This window comes from Euprymna scolopes, chromosome 5, assembly GCF_053919585.1.
Source record: "Euprymna scolopes isolate OS-2025 chromosome 5, ASM5391958v1, whole genome shotgun sequence".
In the NCBI taxonomy this organism is placed as follows: Eukaryota; Metazoa; Mollusca; class Cephalopoda; order Sepiida; family Sepiolidae; genus Euprymna; species Euprymna scolopes.
In genome coordinates, this window is record NC_136486.1 from 43,432,104 (window position 1) to 43,451,261 (window position 19,158).

At 34.5% G+C, this 19,158-nt stretch overlaps 1 protein-coding gene across 1 annotated transcript in view; it reads left to right on the top strand.

Moving 5' to 3' along the window:
• Window positions 1–19,158, top strand: part of LOC145276804 (conserved oligomeric Golgi complex subunit 1-like) — a 425,717-nt gene that overhangs the window by 264,660 nt on the left and 141,899 nt on the right. The window contains exon 23 of the mRNA XM_080128123.1: window positions 3,745–3,822. Coding sequence (XP_079984249.1) covers window positions 3,745–3,822 — 78 coding nt within the window. The remainder of the gene's footprint in view (window positions 1–3,744; window positions 3,823–19,158) is intronic.

The window sequence follows — 19,158 nt, forward strand, 5'->3', positions numbered from 1 at the left end:
ACAACATTTTGGTCGATGTATCCTCCGACCTTCTTGTTTAACTCAGGAATCTTTCTGTTGAACTTGGGAATCTGTACAGTATTTTGAACATAACTCATTATTTAATCCATGGGAGTAGTGCGCTCTCATTCCATCAGTCATGACTGGGTAGAAGTCTTAAGTAATTCGCAATTGTATTTTCAGTTGCTCACACTGAGGATTGAACCTTCAACCTCCAGAACAGTGTAACTTGTACAAATGAATTTTACCAAGTACTATATCCATAGTACCACAGGTCCTTTTGAAAATTACTGAAGACTTCTACCCAATCATGGCTGATGGAACAAGAACATGTCTATCTTTTTTTCTTTTTCTTTTTTACATGGGGATCACCACTTATCAAGGCCCGGAAGCAACTCGGGGATAAGGGTTATTTTGTGTACAATAATCAATGGGATAGTATCGTAGTAATCATTAGTATTTGAGATTTGATAAAGTGTTTTACTTAAGGGGGAAATTAATCAGGAATTTTTTTATGTTGGACTTGAAGACATCCAAGTTGTAGCCAGGTGGGAAACAGGCAAACGGAAGAGAATTTCACAGATGTGCACTTTTCAGAAAAAAGCTATGTTCATGGAATCTACGTTTTGATTTAGGCACAGATAAAGTGTGGGGGAAATTACTGACAGTGGTTTTAGCTAGACGAATATTTATCATGAAGGATTGGCGAGGGGGGACCAGAGATTGGAGCTCGGACGAGCACTTGCCATGAAAATAACGATAAAACAAAGACAGGCTCACAACGTCTCTTCTGTGGGAGAGAGGTTGCAGGGAAGAGAAGAGAGTATCCCCCACCAAGCCACAAAGTCTATTTTGTACTTTGTTAAGGCAGGATAGGCTGTTTTTTGAAGCTCCAGCCCAGATGTGGCAGCAGTACTCCATCTTTGGATGTACTTGGCTTTTATAGAGGTAGAGAATTGCATCAGTAGTGAGATATCTTCTGGAGTGATGGAAGGATCCCACCATTTTCCCAGTGGTTCTGGCAACAGACTTGATATACGTGTTCCATTTCAGATCAGGAGTAAAGGTCAAACCCAGGAGCTTGTCAAAACATGAAGCCTCCCCAAGACGAGAGCCATCCATTTCAATTGATGCTAGATGAGGAACAGAGCGTTGATGATGTAAAGTTAGGATCTTGGTTTTAGATGCATTAAAAGTAACCAGCCATCTCTTCCCCCACTGAACCACGTGCTCAAGATCAGAGGAGAGGGAATCAGCGAGAGCTTTGTCATTTACGGCCTTTGATGTGTTGCTGTAGATGGTCGTGTCATCAGCATAGATGTCAATGAATTATTTAAGTATGTGTTTTAGGAGATCATTGATATAGATCAGGAAAAGAGTTGGGCCCAGGGACTCCAGCATTAATACTGTGGACCTCTGATTTCTGCTCATCAACCACTATTCTTATGAACCTATCAGAGAGAAATGATTTAATTATTGAGAAAACATTTCCAGTTATACCATAGCTGGAAATCTTGTGAAGTAGGCCCTTATGCCAAAACTTATCGAAGGCCTTTGATATGTCAAGAGCAATTGCCCTAGAAAGGAAACCTTTGTCGAGAGATACACTAATCCTATGGGATATAACTGGTAGTACATCAGCTGTAGATCTAGCAGAATGGAAACCATATTGCATGTCACTGTTATTTCTGCCGAGGTGGTTGACTACTTCTTTATTTAATATGGATTCCAGTAACTTACTCATGACACACAAAAGACTTATTGGTCTGTACTGAGAGGGAGATGACTTATTACCTGAGTTCTTAAATACAGGGCATACTGACAAGGTTTTCCAGGGTGTTGGAAAGCACTTCTCCTTAAGGCAACGCTTAAATAGTTTTGTAAGTATGGGGGCAAGTTCTGGTCGAAGCTTTTTCAACACTATAATTGGAATGCCGCCTGGGCCAGTTGCTTTACTAGAATCAAGGTTCTTGATTAGTTTGGTGACTTCATGCACAGATATTTGTATGTTGGATAGTGTGTTGTCTGTTGTAGGAGTAAATACAGGGAGTTGATGACCTTCGTCAAAGAGGGTAGAGTTAGCTGCAAAGTTCTTGGCAAATAGTTTGGCCTTGTCTGATGCTGATAAGATGACCTCAGGTCCATTGATGATGGTTGGGATAGAATGCACGCATCTGTTCAGGATTTTGTTTGCTATTTGCCAAAACTGATGGGAACCAAGCCACTGTTCAGCTACTTTGGATTTGACGGACTGAGCATATAGCTCTCTTGCATTTTTTTATTACTCTTTTACAGTGGTTGCTGGCAGTCCTGAAGGCAGCTTTAGTCTCAGTACATCTATTACGTTGGTAGCTATGGAAAAAGTGATTTCTGTGCGCAATGGCAGCAGCACATTTTGGGGAGAATCATGGCTGGCTGTTAGGTTTTTGTTGGAATTTTTTGGATGATATAAATCGGTCTATGCCTACAATTAACCATTCGGTCAGGTCTGATACTATAGAGGATACATCCTTTTTAAACATGGAATGCAGAGATAGATCAGATATGAATGTATGAAAGCTATCCCAGTCAGCCATAGAGTATCGATATACAGTACGGTGGAGAGGTACATCTGAAGACTTATTGTATTTCATTTTTATCTTAACTGATACAACTGTGTGTTCGGAGGATCCCAGGGGAGATAGAACTGAACATGAACATAGCTGTGGGAAGTTGTGAGAAAAAGGTCTAGAAGGCTTGCATACTGACCAGTAGTATTGGGCACAAGGGTGGGTTCATGAACACTCTGAGTGAGGTCATAGGCAATGGCAAAATCATGACAGAACCTCCCCTCATCATCTGTCTTGTTAGAGTGGGTCAGCCATTCCACATTATGGACATTGAAGTCACCACAAATGTGAATGGTAGCCAAAGGATGAGCAGACAGGATGAGGTCAATTTTCTTAGATATACTCTTAAGGACAGTAACCCTGCTGTTGTGGGGGCGATAGAGAGCAAATATGAATGCAGTGGTGTAAGCAAGTGCAATCCAGAAGCACATATAAGGTAAATTAGGGTCTTCTCTGGAGATATCTCTACCACACGGGAAGCCATCTTTAATGTAGGTGCATATTCCATGTCCATGGCGATCTTGGGGGTCAGATTTAGATGTTAGAGTATCCTTTTATTATGAACTCATCTAGGGAAGTGGTCGGCTCTATGCCAGTTTCGCTTAGAAAGAGTAAGTCTGGTTTTGTCTCCTGTAATTGGGTTTCAACCTCTGGAAGGTTGGAACGTAGACCCCTGATGTTGGAGAAGGAGACATGGTAGTAGGGGTCTACGGTGGAGGATGAGGTTCTAGGTTTATTTGTGTTTTTTTTTTTTTTTTTTGAGGTTTCTCCATTTATTAAATAAAGGGTTCATTCGAAATTCTGCGTAGAGTCCTGAGTTTGGCAAGATACATCTGAAGAAGGTCAGGGATTACATCAACTGAAACATTGTGAAAATAACACAATAACGGTTGTCCAAAGAATTGAAGTAATACAAGTGAACAGATTTTGGTAGCCATTTGCAATTTTTTCATTCATGACAAGCAAGCAAATTTTGTTGGTTAATGAACATAGCTAATTATCTAATGAAAATTATGGTGTATATCTGAAATTGTCTTCTAATAAAGAAAATATCAGGTCGGATAGAATATAATCTGGCCCTTTTCACCTATCTCATGAATATTAAAGATTCTTTGATTGCTAATTTTTTTTTTAGAAATGGGATGAAATTGAAATTGAAGAGGAAACGGAAAGTGGTGAAAAGATCAAATCTAAAATCAGAGTACCAATGCAGGTAAGTCTGCAAATCATTAATTTTTTTCATACAAGTATTTCTAAGAATTATTCTTTCAATTTACATATTCTGGAGAGCTTCGCCACTGGCTTGTGGACAAAACTCTGCCCCAGGATCAATTGTTTTGTTGTCATAACATGTGGCTTAGCATTTTATGCTGAAATAGTTGCTAAAAGTATTTTTAGACTTTACTAAGTATATGGACCAGGAAAGCTATACACTTCAAAAAGATAATGAAATACCAAGATCTTATGTACAAGATAAAAAGAAACTGGAATCTTGGGAAGATCACCATTTCAGTAATTAAAGGAACATCTGAACTGATGAAAACGAATAAAAACAAACTATCTGGCAACTGGGTGCAATAGAGATATAAACAATTACACTTAAAAGTGGTCAGTTGAGGACATTGCTTGCAATGGTCAAAGCTGACTTGGAAGCTGTGATCGGCCCTCATGTCTTCAGTGTGCGGCGATGGAATCACAAATAGCTGAAGTATGCTGAGAAGTAAACCTGAATTGACTGCCCTGATTTGTGATGCGGTGAATTAACTTGGAGCTGGCTTAACTGAATCCAGATGAATGCGATTACAAATACAGTACTTAAAAAGATGATATTTCGGTTGAAATATAAGAGACAGCAGGTGAATGTCTGGCATCTGGTGCAACAAAGTGATAAGAAAATGAACCAAAAAGTATACTTTACATTTTATGCTTCTCTGCTTCTTGGAGCAATACGCTTTACCATTGTCAAGAATGTTTTTTTTTTGCAAAGCTACAATGTTCTGTAAAGAATTGTTCTTCACTGCATTGCATGGAGAGAAATGGTCTGAGAATGATATGATGAATGTATAATGTGAGTCTTAAAGACAGGCTTAGATCTGATGGGCTCAAAGAAAGACTAAATCTGAACAATATAGAGTGATATGTGCAGAACAGAAGACTTTGATGGTATGAACACATTGAAAAAAATTGAGTTTTTTTGGTTAGTAAATATATAACAATTTAGATTGCAGGGTCAGCCTACATGGGAAGGCCAAGGAAAACATGAGAGGAAAGTATAAAAATAAATTTGAAAGAAACAGGAATAAATAAAGACCTGGCCAGAGATAGGTTGGTTTAGAAATCAGTTTCTAATGCCTTTCTGTATAATAGTCTTCCTTAACTACCATAGAGAAAAGACAGACAGCCGTTTTCACTTTTATAGATTGGATGCAATATATAGTAATGATTTAAAAAGTATTAAAAAAAAAGACTCATTTGCCACCACCGAGAATCAAAACCAAATCGTTCAGCTCACGATTTATTTTGCCTCTGTCGTCAATGACTGGGCTATGAAAACATGTTTACTGCAAGTCTAAAAATTAAAACATGAACCAATAGCTATTAAGTTATGCATTTGTAATGCCGGCGTCTGACCTTCACCTGGCCAATTTTATTTTTTAAAATTTTCACATTTTTGCACCAATTTTTCCGGGCTAAAACCCAAATATAAAATTTTGCATGGATTCAAATACCTTATATATAAAGTTTCATGTCTGTAGACTAAAAACTCTAGGAGGAGTTTCGTAGGCAAAATTTGTTAAACAAAAATATATACGTATAAATATATATGGAAACAATTTTGTGTTTACTATAAAGTTTTTACACAAATATTATGCAAGTATAAATCATGTAGAATATCTGCATGAATATAATTACACGTAATAGTTAACTAAAGATGATTATCCTATTAGAAAAACGAAGCAACTAATAGGGAATTAATTAAAATGAATGTTTAAAAGAATATGCAAATTAGCTAGATCTTTTGCTAGAGAATGCAATTCCATAACCTATATATAAGAAACTTGTATTTTCTTTTTAAATAAAATAGAAAAGAGGGTTTTTAATATGAATATCGATACACACAAAAGAAAAACGAATTTATTGGAGTATAGAAGATTACTGTAATGCTCGCAATATGTGTGTATTGATTCAAAAGGATTTAATTCATTCAAACTCGATACAGTATTCTTATATATATATATATATATATATATATATATATATATATAGCTTTTTTTCAATATGTAAGCAGGAAGTCAAAGATAACCGATTTTTTAAAAACTTTTAGGTAAGAAAATTATTAATGAAAATTTATTGAATGAAAATATGTAAAACTTAATCTAAAATTGAATATTTTACTTTCACTTTTAAAAATTAACTTTTTTAAAATTCATCTAAAATTCTCTTTATTCTTTACTAGCGGGGGGGGGGGGTTACCTGGCGTTGCCCTAGTGTTTGGAGGTGTGTGTGTGTGGGGGGGGTAGATCAAAACAACCCTGTTTGAAAAAAAAAAAAAAAACGTTGGCCGGGTGTTTGGAGGTGTAAAAGAAAAAGAAAAGTTTTAGTAGAAAGGTAGGCTTGAACCCCGAACCTTTGACGCGGAGGTGCAAAGGAAATGGAAAAAAAACCCTGCGACCTAACCATCTCGACCACAGGAAAAGATGAATTGATAAGTGTGGTAAGTTGACGTTTATAAAGCGAAATTAACAGGTGCGAGAATGTTAAGTCGCGTGATGTTTGATCTAGTTTTGTGCTGGGAGCCAGTTTCCGTTTTCCCTGCTAGACGGCGATCAAAAAATATCTCGAAAATAGCTTGTAAAAGTCGGGTAAATTAAAGATAGCTGCGACCCGAGTTCCTTCGTCGTAAATATTATTATTTAGACAGCATATAAAAAGTTTTAAGAAGGAGCGAGCCAACCGAGAATCATGGCCAAAAAAGCCTTTTGTAGACATACACAAAAAGCTAACACACACACATACATACATACATACATACATACACACATTTTCGCTTTTATATATATATAGATTTGTCATAAATAACTTTCCTCTTACATAATCAATATTTGATTCTGGTTCATCATTCTTTCTTGCGGATCATTGCAGTATGTTATTTAGTAGAATAAAACATAATTTGATTAAATATCTTCCAGAAAATACATTCTCCAGATCTGAATTATTTTCAAATGGCTGCCATCTTAAAAAAGAAGAGACATAACGTTGTATACATCCATATAAATCCATACGGAGTTACTTCATTTGAATAATATTTTTAAAAGAAAATATGACATAGTTGAAAAATGGTGCCGGGTAGGGAAAACTAATAATAAAAAATGAAAAAAACTAATATTATTGGTCCCCCGAAAAAAAGGAGGGTGGACCTGTAAATTCACCCACGTCTGTTCGTTCGTTCGCACCTTTCTCAATAACTATGCCTTGGAATTATTTTGAAATTTTGCATAAACATTAAACATGATATGATTAAAAAGTAAACTCCGGTTCCCCCCGCTAGGGGTGCCTTTCAGGTTAAAATGGCTAAAATTTACACTTTTGTGCTTATTAAAAACAATTAATGCCTTGGATTTTTATAAAACTTTCTGAAAAGTTGTAACTACCTAATTTCTATATAATTTTGTTTGTCTATACTTTGCGATAACTCTTGGGTGTGCCCCAGGGGCTCTATTAGGGATACTAAAAACACTCCATTTTGGGGACTATTTTACTATTTTTGTCCAAAATTTTCTGTGTATGTATATTTAGCAGTTTTGCATGGTGTTGAACTCAAATCTAAATATGTTAAGGTCTTGGGAACATTTTTGGGCTAAATGGGGGTTGTCATTTCTTTTTTTTTTGCATGGTGCAGAACTCAAATTTACATATGCTAAGGCCTAAAACTGCACCGTTTGTTCATTTTCACCAGGATTTGATGTTCACTGTGGACTTTTGGGGCTAAATGGGGGGGGGGGCAAATACTGAACTTTGTCATTTTTTTATGCCTCGTTCACTGTTCACTCACCGGGGGGGGGGCATGCGTGCTTCACTTATTCTATGTGTATTTATCAATATTACATATAATCGAGAAACACAGATAAACACAACACAAGAGAAACACAAGATTTTGTCTGATAGTTTTAATGCAAAGATAAATCTTGCTCTATTTCTTGATTTAATATCTCAAGGTCATTAGGTGTAATAATAAGAATCAAAATAGAACCTTGTATTAAAGATGATTTCACAAGGTTTTAATTTTGTCAGCTGATCCCTTGGTTTTCAGCTGAATTAATAATTCTTTTTTTTTTCCTTCCTTTCTATTTCTGATGGAAATCTGTAAGCTAATGTGATATGTCAATAAAAATCGTCTAAAACTGAACCATCTTGAGGGCACACCAGTTTTTGGCAGTGGTTGTACCTACTCTTCATTTCTACTGAACTTTCTTTAATCAGAATTTATTGCTCAAAATGTGTGTGTGTGTGTGTGTGTGTGTTATTATATATAACGTGTGTTTATATTTTGTGATTTAAGTTCTCTAGATAACATATACTGAAATACAGAGTAAATATGCCCAGAAGGCAAACATGGAATTATTAATAAAATTTACCAATCCAATCATATTTTGGAACAAATAAGCTTCAATCTGTGCCTTGCCCACCGAGTTTTGTTCATGAAATATCAACATTCTGACATACATGGTTTGGTTTGGGCTGTGATGTGTGTGTTATTGTATTAAATAAAAATTATGTTTATATTCTGTGATTATAAGTCTACAGATAACATATATAGAAATATAGGGTAACACCCTCCCAAAATGTCAGCCATTTAATTGTTATTAAAATTTATAGTCCTTTCTGCAATAGAATCACATTTTAGGACAAATAAACTTAAATCTGTGCTTGTCCACCAAGTTCCATTCATGAATGTTCAACAGTCTTTGTTTAAACGCAATTCAATGACATCCTTCAAATCAGCACCTGTATTGCTAATACACTTGGATACGATATGCAAATTGTCAATGGCACGAACTCGCTCTTCTCTTAGCATTGCCCATATTTTAGGTATGATGGCCTGCTTCTGTTCAGAAATAGTTTGGGGATTGTTTTGATAGGCATTATCTTTGAGATAACATGACAGATAAAAGTTTTAAGGTTTAAGGTCCAGTGGTTGTTATGAACATATTTGTGTGCGTTCACTGCGCAAGCTGTGATCATTAGCTCGTTGGATTTGTCCAAAATTGTTGTTTGCTCTCGATGCATGTCACAGCGTCAGTCGTGCGATCGCAATTAGTTCTGTAATATAAGAATTCTTCCTCCAAATGAAATCGCAATTCCCATTTAAGCAACAATGTTTTATTTTTTTGAGGTTACAACGATGCTCATTTTCAAACAACAGACTTGCAGCTGAAAGACTTTTGCCAAATAAATTCAAAATATAAGTTCTATAGTTTAAATAGAGCCCATCTCTCTCTAAGAGGCAAATAGATCCAACTGACTGTCAGTCCTCAGAAAAACAAACTGACTGCCCCACGCCCAGAGGATTGGCTGTAATTGATAGCTCTTGTCTATAGACTTCGATATATGTGCTTTTGACTAAAAATCTTAAATTCTGGTCTTTTCCTCAATTATACTTATTCAACCTTTTAATAGGACCACTCTGATATCCAGTGTCTACTCAGAATAGTTTTACTGCAGATAATCTAGGAAAATTACTTTTCTTAAGTAGGTTGCTCTCAGCATGAACGCCTATTTAATAAAGTACTTATTTTATTTCAAAAGAAAAATAAACAATTTCTGTATGGTTAAACTCACAGAGATATTTTCACGTTTGTCTGTTCTCTTCCTCCACTCTCTCATCCTAATATCTCTCATTTGCAGCAAGACTGTCATTTGCACGCAACACTAAACATGCTGCTTAGTGCATGTCTACAGTGTGAAACCAATTCAGGACCCCCCCCCCCTAATGATGAGATGATCACGAAAATGTCTCCACATATCAGTAAACAATAGTAAAACAGAGACTTTTGGACATTCATGAGTGAAAATCGGTGGACAACTCAAACACAGAATTAAGTTTATATCCAACAAATATGGTTGGATTACAGAATTAATTTATTAATCATTCAATGGGTGACATTTTGGGGGACTTTTTCTTATTAATGAGACCACTCATCAAAGTCGTAAACAATATTTGAAAATAAGTGCTAATGAGATAGGTTGATTATCAGTTGAATGATGAAAAATATTATGAGAAGATTGAAAATAATGAATGGAATGCATAAAATTAGATGACTTAGAAGGACTGTTTATGACAAATATTTGTTGACATTAGATTTGAAGATGACCATGTTGTAACCTACAGGGAAATGCGTTGTTTTCCTATGGAAATTCCACCTGATGCTAGACATATGAAGGAAGAAAAAAAGAAAGTCAATTTTAGTTGTGGTAGATAGATGAGTTCTTACTGTGAATGTCTTACAAGGAGGAAGCAAAGATTCAAGGCTTGTATTATAAATAACTAGCAAGGATGTGATGCGGAGTAAAACTTGGAATAAAGAAATAAGTGCATTGCATGGTTTTGCTTGGGAAGCTGAATTGAAACGTTAAGAAAAAGTGAAAATAATTTTCATTTTGTAGTCAAGCCATTGTTTGTACATCATTTTTCTAACATCTTGTCACTCGACAATTGCCTATCAGATGAATGGAAGAAAAAATAATATCCTTTTTGTTCAATAACATAAAAATGCACTTGCAAATTTATTTAAACCTTGAATAATTTTCCGCTTTTATTCAATTTAGGATACAAATTTTATCTTCAAGCATTTTGTAAAATATTCAGATTTTTTTCTCTCTCTCTCTCTCTCTCTTATACACATACGTATGCACGAACACACACATACACACGCATATATATGTGTCTGAAAGTTGGGCTCATTTCTCATACTAATGGTAAAGCTAAAATGCTCTATTTCAAGTTAATTCAGCTTTTCACAATAGGCGCACCACTGCTTATATGTATGCAATATTAGTCGCAAGGTTACCTAATTTACATATTGGTTTTGAAAAAGGACATTTTATAAATTAACTATTATTTGTTATTGTTTTTGAATTCTATGATTGTTTTGATTTTAATATAACAAACAGTTTTGCAATATCGCGTTATTTTCTGGACAAATATTAAGCATCTTTCTTTTCTTTACAGCCATATTTAAAAGATAGACGAATTACCGAAACATTAATGCTTATCAATATGAATGAATTAGAACGGTTTATTTTTCATGTTTACACACAAGTTATGAATAAAATGTTTATTATTTTAAATTACTGTCTAAACTAATTCAAGTAGTGAACTTTGTGAAGCAATAGCAAACCTGCAAAGCTAGCTAGTGTGTGTGTGTATATATATATATATAATTATTTACTATAATAATAATTATTAAATACCTACAGACACTAGTGTTTCATCCGTTTGAGAATCATCAGTGCAAAGTGTCACGATTGACACCAGTTGATAGATTCAAACCCAGCAACAGAAGGCATCTCTGGCTTCATTAGCAAGGACCTAATCCATTTGGCTATCGTTAACCGTGAGAAGTATTGTTGGAATTTAAACCTTTATTTTTTAAATGCTTTTTAATGTCAGTCAGAGTGATTTAATCGTTATATGATGATCTGCGAATAAGAGCTGAATTGACCGACTTTTTATTTTAACTAAAAATGCTCAGCGATAAGAAACGAGTTTCTTAAAGGGGCTGACATAATTATTTACTATAATAATTATAAAATACCTACAGACACTAGTGTTTCATCCTTTTGGGAATCATCAGTGCAGGGTATATATATATATATATATATATATATATATATAAATATATATATAGTCGCCAATCTGATAGGCTCTGAACTGGCATCTAAGTTTCAGCCTCTGTCCCATCGACAAAACGTTGCATCCCTCTACCTGTTCTACAAGTATTTTAATGGTGAATGCTCTGACGAACTGCAGACACTTGTGCCCCCACGACATAGACACCCTCGACAAACCCAACAGGCAGCTAAATCCCACCCCCACACAGTAGAGATCCCTAGATGTAGAAGATCTTTCTACTCCAGTAGTTTCTTCTCCAGAACCACTAGACTCTGGAATTCCATTCCAGGTCCCTACTTCCCCAACTGTACTGACATACAGAAGTTCAAGTGTAATGTGAACCGACATCTTGCTGCCCAAATCCCAACATAGTGCCCCAGTAGCTGCTGCCCCTGATAGTAGCCCCCTACACCACAGTGGCAATGTGCCTTGTTTGGGGTGAAAATGTAATAAAAAAATATCTCTATATCTATATATCTATCTATATATATATCTATCTATATCTATATCTATATCTATATATATATATATATATATATATATATATATATATATATATATATATATAATGCATTGTTATTCATCCTAAAAAGGTACAGTGCCATGTGAACATAAAGGCCTACTACTTGGGACCAAATTTACAGGGACACTATGTAGGGAGTTGAGCAACAAGATGTCTGTTCACATTACACTTGAACTTCAGCATGTCAGTACAGTCAAGGAAGCAAGGGACTGGGAGGAAATTCGAAAATGTAGCAGTTCAAAGGAAGACATTATTAGAATAGAAGGCTTTCCAGCATCTAGGGATCTCTACAGTGTCGGGGTGAGATTTTGCTGCATGTCATGTTAGTTGAAGGTATTTAGGTCGAAGAGGTACAAGGGTTACAAGTTTGTCAGAGCACATTCCATTAAAATACTTGTAAAACAACCACAAGGATGCAACGTTTTACCGATTGGACAAGGGTTGAAGCTTGGCCGATATATTAGGTTGGATACTCTGTTTTGGACTCGGTCTAAAAAGTGAGCGACTAATGGTAGATGCACCAGTCAAGGTGTGGCAACAATACTCCATGCATGGGTGAATAGTTGCTTTGTAGACATATAGGATACTCTTCATTATGAGTAATTTTCTAGCATGTTAGAGAGAGTCCGCCTTCTTTGCAACAACCTTAGCAATGTCTTTAATGTATTTGTTCCAATTCATGTTGCCTGTGAATGTTAAGCCGAGGAGTTTTAACGAAGAGCTGTCAGGTAATTGTTGTGGTGGCACCCACTCATTTACATATGTGGATAATATTACACATAAATAGCAAGACTCGGTTAGTCTGAGTGTGTGTTAACCAGAAGCCACTAAAGGCCGAGCCGAGAGCAGATATGTTCTCCAGCCAAGACTGTCGTACTTGACAGCCATTATGTAAATATACTGTAAATATACTTTTTCTAATACACTTCTTATTGATCTGCCTTTGTTTGTTGAGTCTTCATTTGTATTGCCTTATATGTTATTTGGTTCAACCTGCAAACATAACAGTTGGCGATGAAGATGAACGTCAAACATAATAGTAATATATTATTAGTCATGGTGATCAGCAGTTTTTTGCAATTGTTATAGGAAAAAAGCATAGTCATGGCAACATTGATTGGTACTATAAATTTACGTCCCCATTCCACGACAGTCTTCCTCTAAAGTTTCAGCCATTACCTTAAATCAGTGTTCATACGTTTTCTCATCGTGTCTGTTATAGGGTGTGATGTCATCAGCAAATACACCCATCTCGGAGATAATTTTATTGGGGAAGTCATTTATGAATTTCAAGAAAACAAAGGCTCAAGGATCTATCCCTGTGGCACATTTGCATTTATATGATGTTCTTTTGACATATGACCATCGAGGACAACTTGAATTTTTCTCTCATTTAAGAAGGATTTGATTATATTGAGTATTCGTCTAGTAATACCATATGATTTAATTTTCATGAGAAGAACTTTGTACCAGTAGACACTATCAAAGGCCTTAGATATATTTAGGCCTACTGCTTTATCCAGAGACTAAGGCAGTAGACCTGACAGGGTCTGCTAAGACGTCATATATGACATCATTGGCTATGACGCCATGTATGACATATACTACACATTTAATATCTATATGTTACCTGCTATGATGTCATATATGATACTAGCATTTCAGCACGACATTGCCCGGGTGTTTGGATGTATATGTTGAGCAAAAAAAAAAAAAAAAGTGGTAGTAGGAAGGTAAGCTCGAACCTGTATGAGAAGGAGGAAAAGAACAGGAAAAAACCCTGACATCTTTGTTGTTACAACTACCGCCAAACCAGAAGTGACTTATGTTTAAATTAAGGCTAGACAATCGAAAGGAGAGGATGACTTTCAAAAATATCGGCAAAAAAAGCGACCCCTCCCCCCTGTAGAAAAGTGCCCAGTTGAAGGTCAAGATATTAATGTTTTTAGCCAATTTTTCAATATTTGTCGTCTGAAAGGTCGAACTTCAAAGCGATATAGATCTTGGTAAAATCTGTCGCCTCTGTCGAAAGTTTTAGGCAGACATGCATGCATACATACATACATACATACATTTATATATTGGTATCTAAAAATTTTCAACCCAAACCAATTAAAAAGCTTGCCCTATCTCTGAATACCCTTTATGTCAAATTTCAAATGTTTAAACCAGAAATTGTCTGAGTAATTTGGTAGAGACCGCAGGGGTAAAAATTTTTTTTTAACTTTGACCCCTATTATGACTCCTTAACATTTATTGTTTTGGGCTCAAGTCAAGTTATTCAGTTAGATCCATGTCCAAGGAACTTATATCTAAAATTTCAAGTGTTTAGACCCAAAATTGTCGGAGGAGTTTGGTAGAGTTTTCAAAGGTCAAATCGTTGAACTTTGACCCCTTAACAGCCAAATTTCTGACCAAAAACCGATTACAAAGATTTTTCCAAATCTCAGTACCCTGTATATCAAATTTCGCGTCTGTAGACTGAAAAATGTACACAGACACACAGACACATTCACTTATATATATATATATATATATATATATATACTGTGAACAAACAAGCAGACAGAAATACGGTTTTATTATAATATATATAAATTATTAAGCCAATATAATGCTGATATTTGTTTTATAAAATAAAAATAAATAAAATATCTGCATTGTATTGGCTTTGTGTAATTACGTTTCCAAGTTAAATTTAAACAACACCTCTACCACAGAGAAAAAAATTCATAATATATATATATGAAAATGTTGTAGTTCGTTTGAAGCTTTGTGCGTAGTGTGAATGGAATTGTGTTTGAAGACTATGGCAATTTAAAGAACTTAGCACCGCATTACATCAACACCTGCCTGCAAGAACTGCAAAAACATAAAGTTGTCATCTCCCTTAACCAAGATATTATCAGTGTGACATCAGTTTGGTAAATAAATATTTATAATTGAAAATTATTGAATCCTTTCGATATTATCATTATTCCTTCTACCTACCTTATCCCAAACCAAACAGTGTATTTCTACAAGACTGCACTGCCATTGCCTTCAAAGATAACTCCTTTCACACACACACATTAGTAGTGTAAATTTCAAATCCAACCAGTCTCTTTTTTCTACACTGGATTTTCTTCAGCTTCTGTATGTGTGTGTGTGTGTGTATATATATATATATATATATATATATATGAGAGAGAGAGAGAAACATACACGGATGCACACAAATCAAACAGATAAGAATACACAAAATAGCATATTTTCTTTTTTTTTTCTATTGACTTTAAGTCATAAAACTGTCTCTATATGCTGTTATTAAATTGAAAATAAAAATATTTTAGTGAACATTTGGGTTTACGACCAAAATTTGATTGCATCGCACAAAATAAAACATGGAAAACAAACTTCAAATATAACACTTCGTGTGTAAATTCGCAATGTTTTATTCCATAAAATGTTGGTTACAATCAGGAATGTACATTAAAATACTAAAACTGCCTTCATCTTATCATGCAAACATTTTTAGACAAAAAAAATCATTTAAATTCATTCTTATCATAAGAAAGTGACAATAACTTGCAATATCTCGGAGAAATTCCACGGTTGCTTTCCTCATTATAATGCATATTTTTTTTTTTTGAATATCCAAATCTCATGCAATTTAATAATTTTACATGCTAGTCTCTTTTTATGGTCAAAATAAATATTCTTGCAGTTATCTCTATACAACATAATCACATTGGCATGCCAGTTCTTAAATCACTGAAGTTAAACATTGTTGAGCCTGGTCAGTATCAGATGAGTGACTATTTGGGAATACCAAGTGTTGTATGTAGGAAAACGTCAACAAATGCCTGCAAGAACTGCAAAAACATAAAGTTGTCATTTCCCCTAACCAGGATATATATCCAACTGGGAACCACTTATGAATTTGATATTCCCTAGATACTTCCTCTTTTGTGAGAAGCTGATTCAATCCACTTAGGGTGAATGCTGCTGGATAAAAAAAAAACTCCTTTGCATTAATTCTGGGTCAATTTCGCATACATTACCAAATATACATGCAATTAGGGACCGCTTGTGAACGTGATATTCCCATGAAGCTTCCTCCTTCGGGGGGAGCCAGTTTAACATGCATGGGGTGAATGCCACTGGCTGACTATGTTATAAAACAAGCAAAAAAAAAAAAAAACTACCTACACCCTGGCAATTATTAATGTAGCTCTAAATATTCTTTTAAAAGTAAAACTTAGATTACACATCTTTAATATAAATCTATCATAGTTTTCACAATAGTTTCCATTTAAATTACCTCCATTGAAATTAATGAACATAATATTTTAAGGAAGGTTTTGTTAATTTGGTAAGTAAAAGCAAGTAAAAAAAATAAAATACAAAGTTAACGCGTGCGCAATCTAGCAAAAGTGGTAAAAACACAACTTTTTGTAGCCAATGTAATTTACATTCAAATTAAAGCCTAGTTAATCGGTATTTTTTTATCAGGGCGTTTTTTTTTGGGAGGGGGGGGGAGAGGGATTAGGTAGAATGGCCACCTGTTTTGCAAAATAAAAAAAAAACAAATAAAAAATGCAAAATTTAAAAAACCCTTTCATTTTTTTTTTTGGTTATAAGTAGACTGCTGAAAACAGTTTTTTTTTTAATAAAGCTAAATTTATATATATATATATATATTGTTTTTTAAAAGATAATCATCCAATGGTCAAAGGGAAATTATTCCCAACTTGCATTTAACTAAAAATGCACTTTTGTATAAATAATTGAATTCATTCAAAACGTATCGCAAAAACAAATAAATAACATCCACACACACACACATATATATATATATATATATATATGTGTATATATATTTTATTTTTTTTACTTGCTTTTACTTACCAAATTAACAAAACCTTCCTTAAAATATTATGTTCAGTAATTTCAATGGAGGCGCATAAGCCTGACGAATCCTATAGTTGGATGAAACGCAGAATATTCAGTGTAGCTTAATCGCCATATATATTTTATAAATTACTATATATATATATATATATATATATATATATATATATAGACACACACATACACACGTGTGCACAAACACACAGATGTGTAAGTGGGGTCGACCCCTCCACCTCTAACACACGTGTGTGTAAGATTTTCAACCGATAGTTTCAAATCCTAAAAAGAAATATTGGTACCCTTATTTTTTAAAATTTTATTTATGAGGGCGTTTTATAGTTTTTATGGGAGGTGGGGGAATGGACATTTCCACCATCGAGAAAAATGCTGCAAACGAAAATTATGTTTACAATTACTGGCAACGCATAGTTTCTAATATATGAGGAAATGTGAGTTTTAAAAAAGTGAGTGTAAAGATTTTACGTACAATGGCCACCTGTTTTGGTAGGGTGGTGCTGCAAAGTACAATGAACTCAATTTAACGTAGCAAATGATAAATTAATAACATGATTTCTTTGTCTAAAAGAGAATGTGGAAAACATGTTTAAATCGAATCAAGTAATGTATTTTAAAAAAAACTCAATCTTGCAATAAAAAATTTGTGTTTGTTTGTGTGTGTGTGTGTATGTGTGAGTGCATGCTCGAGCACGCAACTTGCATGTATATGTATACGCATGCACATATAATTGTATACATATATACACAAAAACATGCATGCGCACATTTTGCATGTTACTACAATGCAGTTTGTTTTTGAACCCCAAAAAGAAAACCTTGTTTTCGGCATTATCTTCAGCGAGACACAGGAAAACGAACATAGGGAAAAACTGGGGGAAAAATAAGCTATGGAAAAAAGAAAAGAAAACATATAATGTGATATATATGTATGTAGTAGATATACGTAATAAAAAATGTTTTTTCAGTAAAGTATTTGTCAACAGAGAACTGGTATCGTAATAATGTTATGGAAGGTGCATATAGTGTAGCCATATTTCAATATGATAAATCATTTGTTAATGCAGGCAAGAATGGGATTCTAAGAATAGTGGATTTTTCCAAGCTCAACCAATAGGAATGGGCGGACAATGGCCCGGGAGGCATTAGTAATTATGTATAGGGAGAAGGGGAGGTTATGTTTAGTCTATGTATATCATAAGCAGTTAAGAGCAGTGAACTACGAACATCGTAGGAAAATGAAGAATAGTACACAGTGTATAGTGGTAGCAGTGGTAGGACTTGATAATCAGAGAGAAAAATAGGAACGTCTTTCTCTGTAGAGGTGGCGATCGTGATCATACTTCTCCTAGGATGAAATATAGGATTTAATTCTAACGAATAAATGTGTATAAAACGACGTAGTAAAGTTACATAAGACGGGGATTGAATGTTTAGACATAATAAATTTGTATGTGGCATCTTTTATTGAAAACCTATGGCAATTTGGTGCAGAGGGGAATTTCTGCAATCAAAATATTATATACAGGATAATCGATAGAACATTAACTCTATAATAATATATACAAAATCTGAAAGAATTAAAATATGATATTTAAATATACTTTACGACCGGGCTATAAATACTTTTGCTGTTTAAACAAAAGAGCTACAATAATATCAGAGCGTCTCCATTTATACTGAACATCTACAGAATGCCGACATCAATATATGTTACATATGAATGAGTTTCCCGTGGAATTTCCACAGATCCTGCTGGTTAAGATTAATGCTCAAAGGACATTACTTTTATTGCATTAGTTTCAATCCAATTTCCCTTGATATTAAATAGGAGCTTCACAAAATGAATTAAATAAATAGTTATTTATTTCTAGAAGGACAATTAGTTATACAACCAACAATAAATAAATAACTAAACAAATAAAATCAAAATTAAAAATAAATAATTTGCCCTTATCCATCCTGCAACCACCTTTATAACCACTATATATATATATATATATATATATATATATATATATAACTATAAATACACCAAACCTCAATAAAGAAAACAACAATAATCGCCCTGTGACGGTGATCAGGTACACTGATTTAAACTGCTTGAGAAGAATATGGTTGAACAGCAATTACTGGACGCCATAATATACAACATGTCAGCCGAAATAAAAACGACCACTCGGCAAATTGAAAAGTTATCCAACAAAATTGGAAAAAAAAGAACT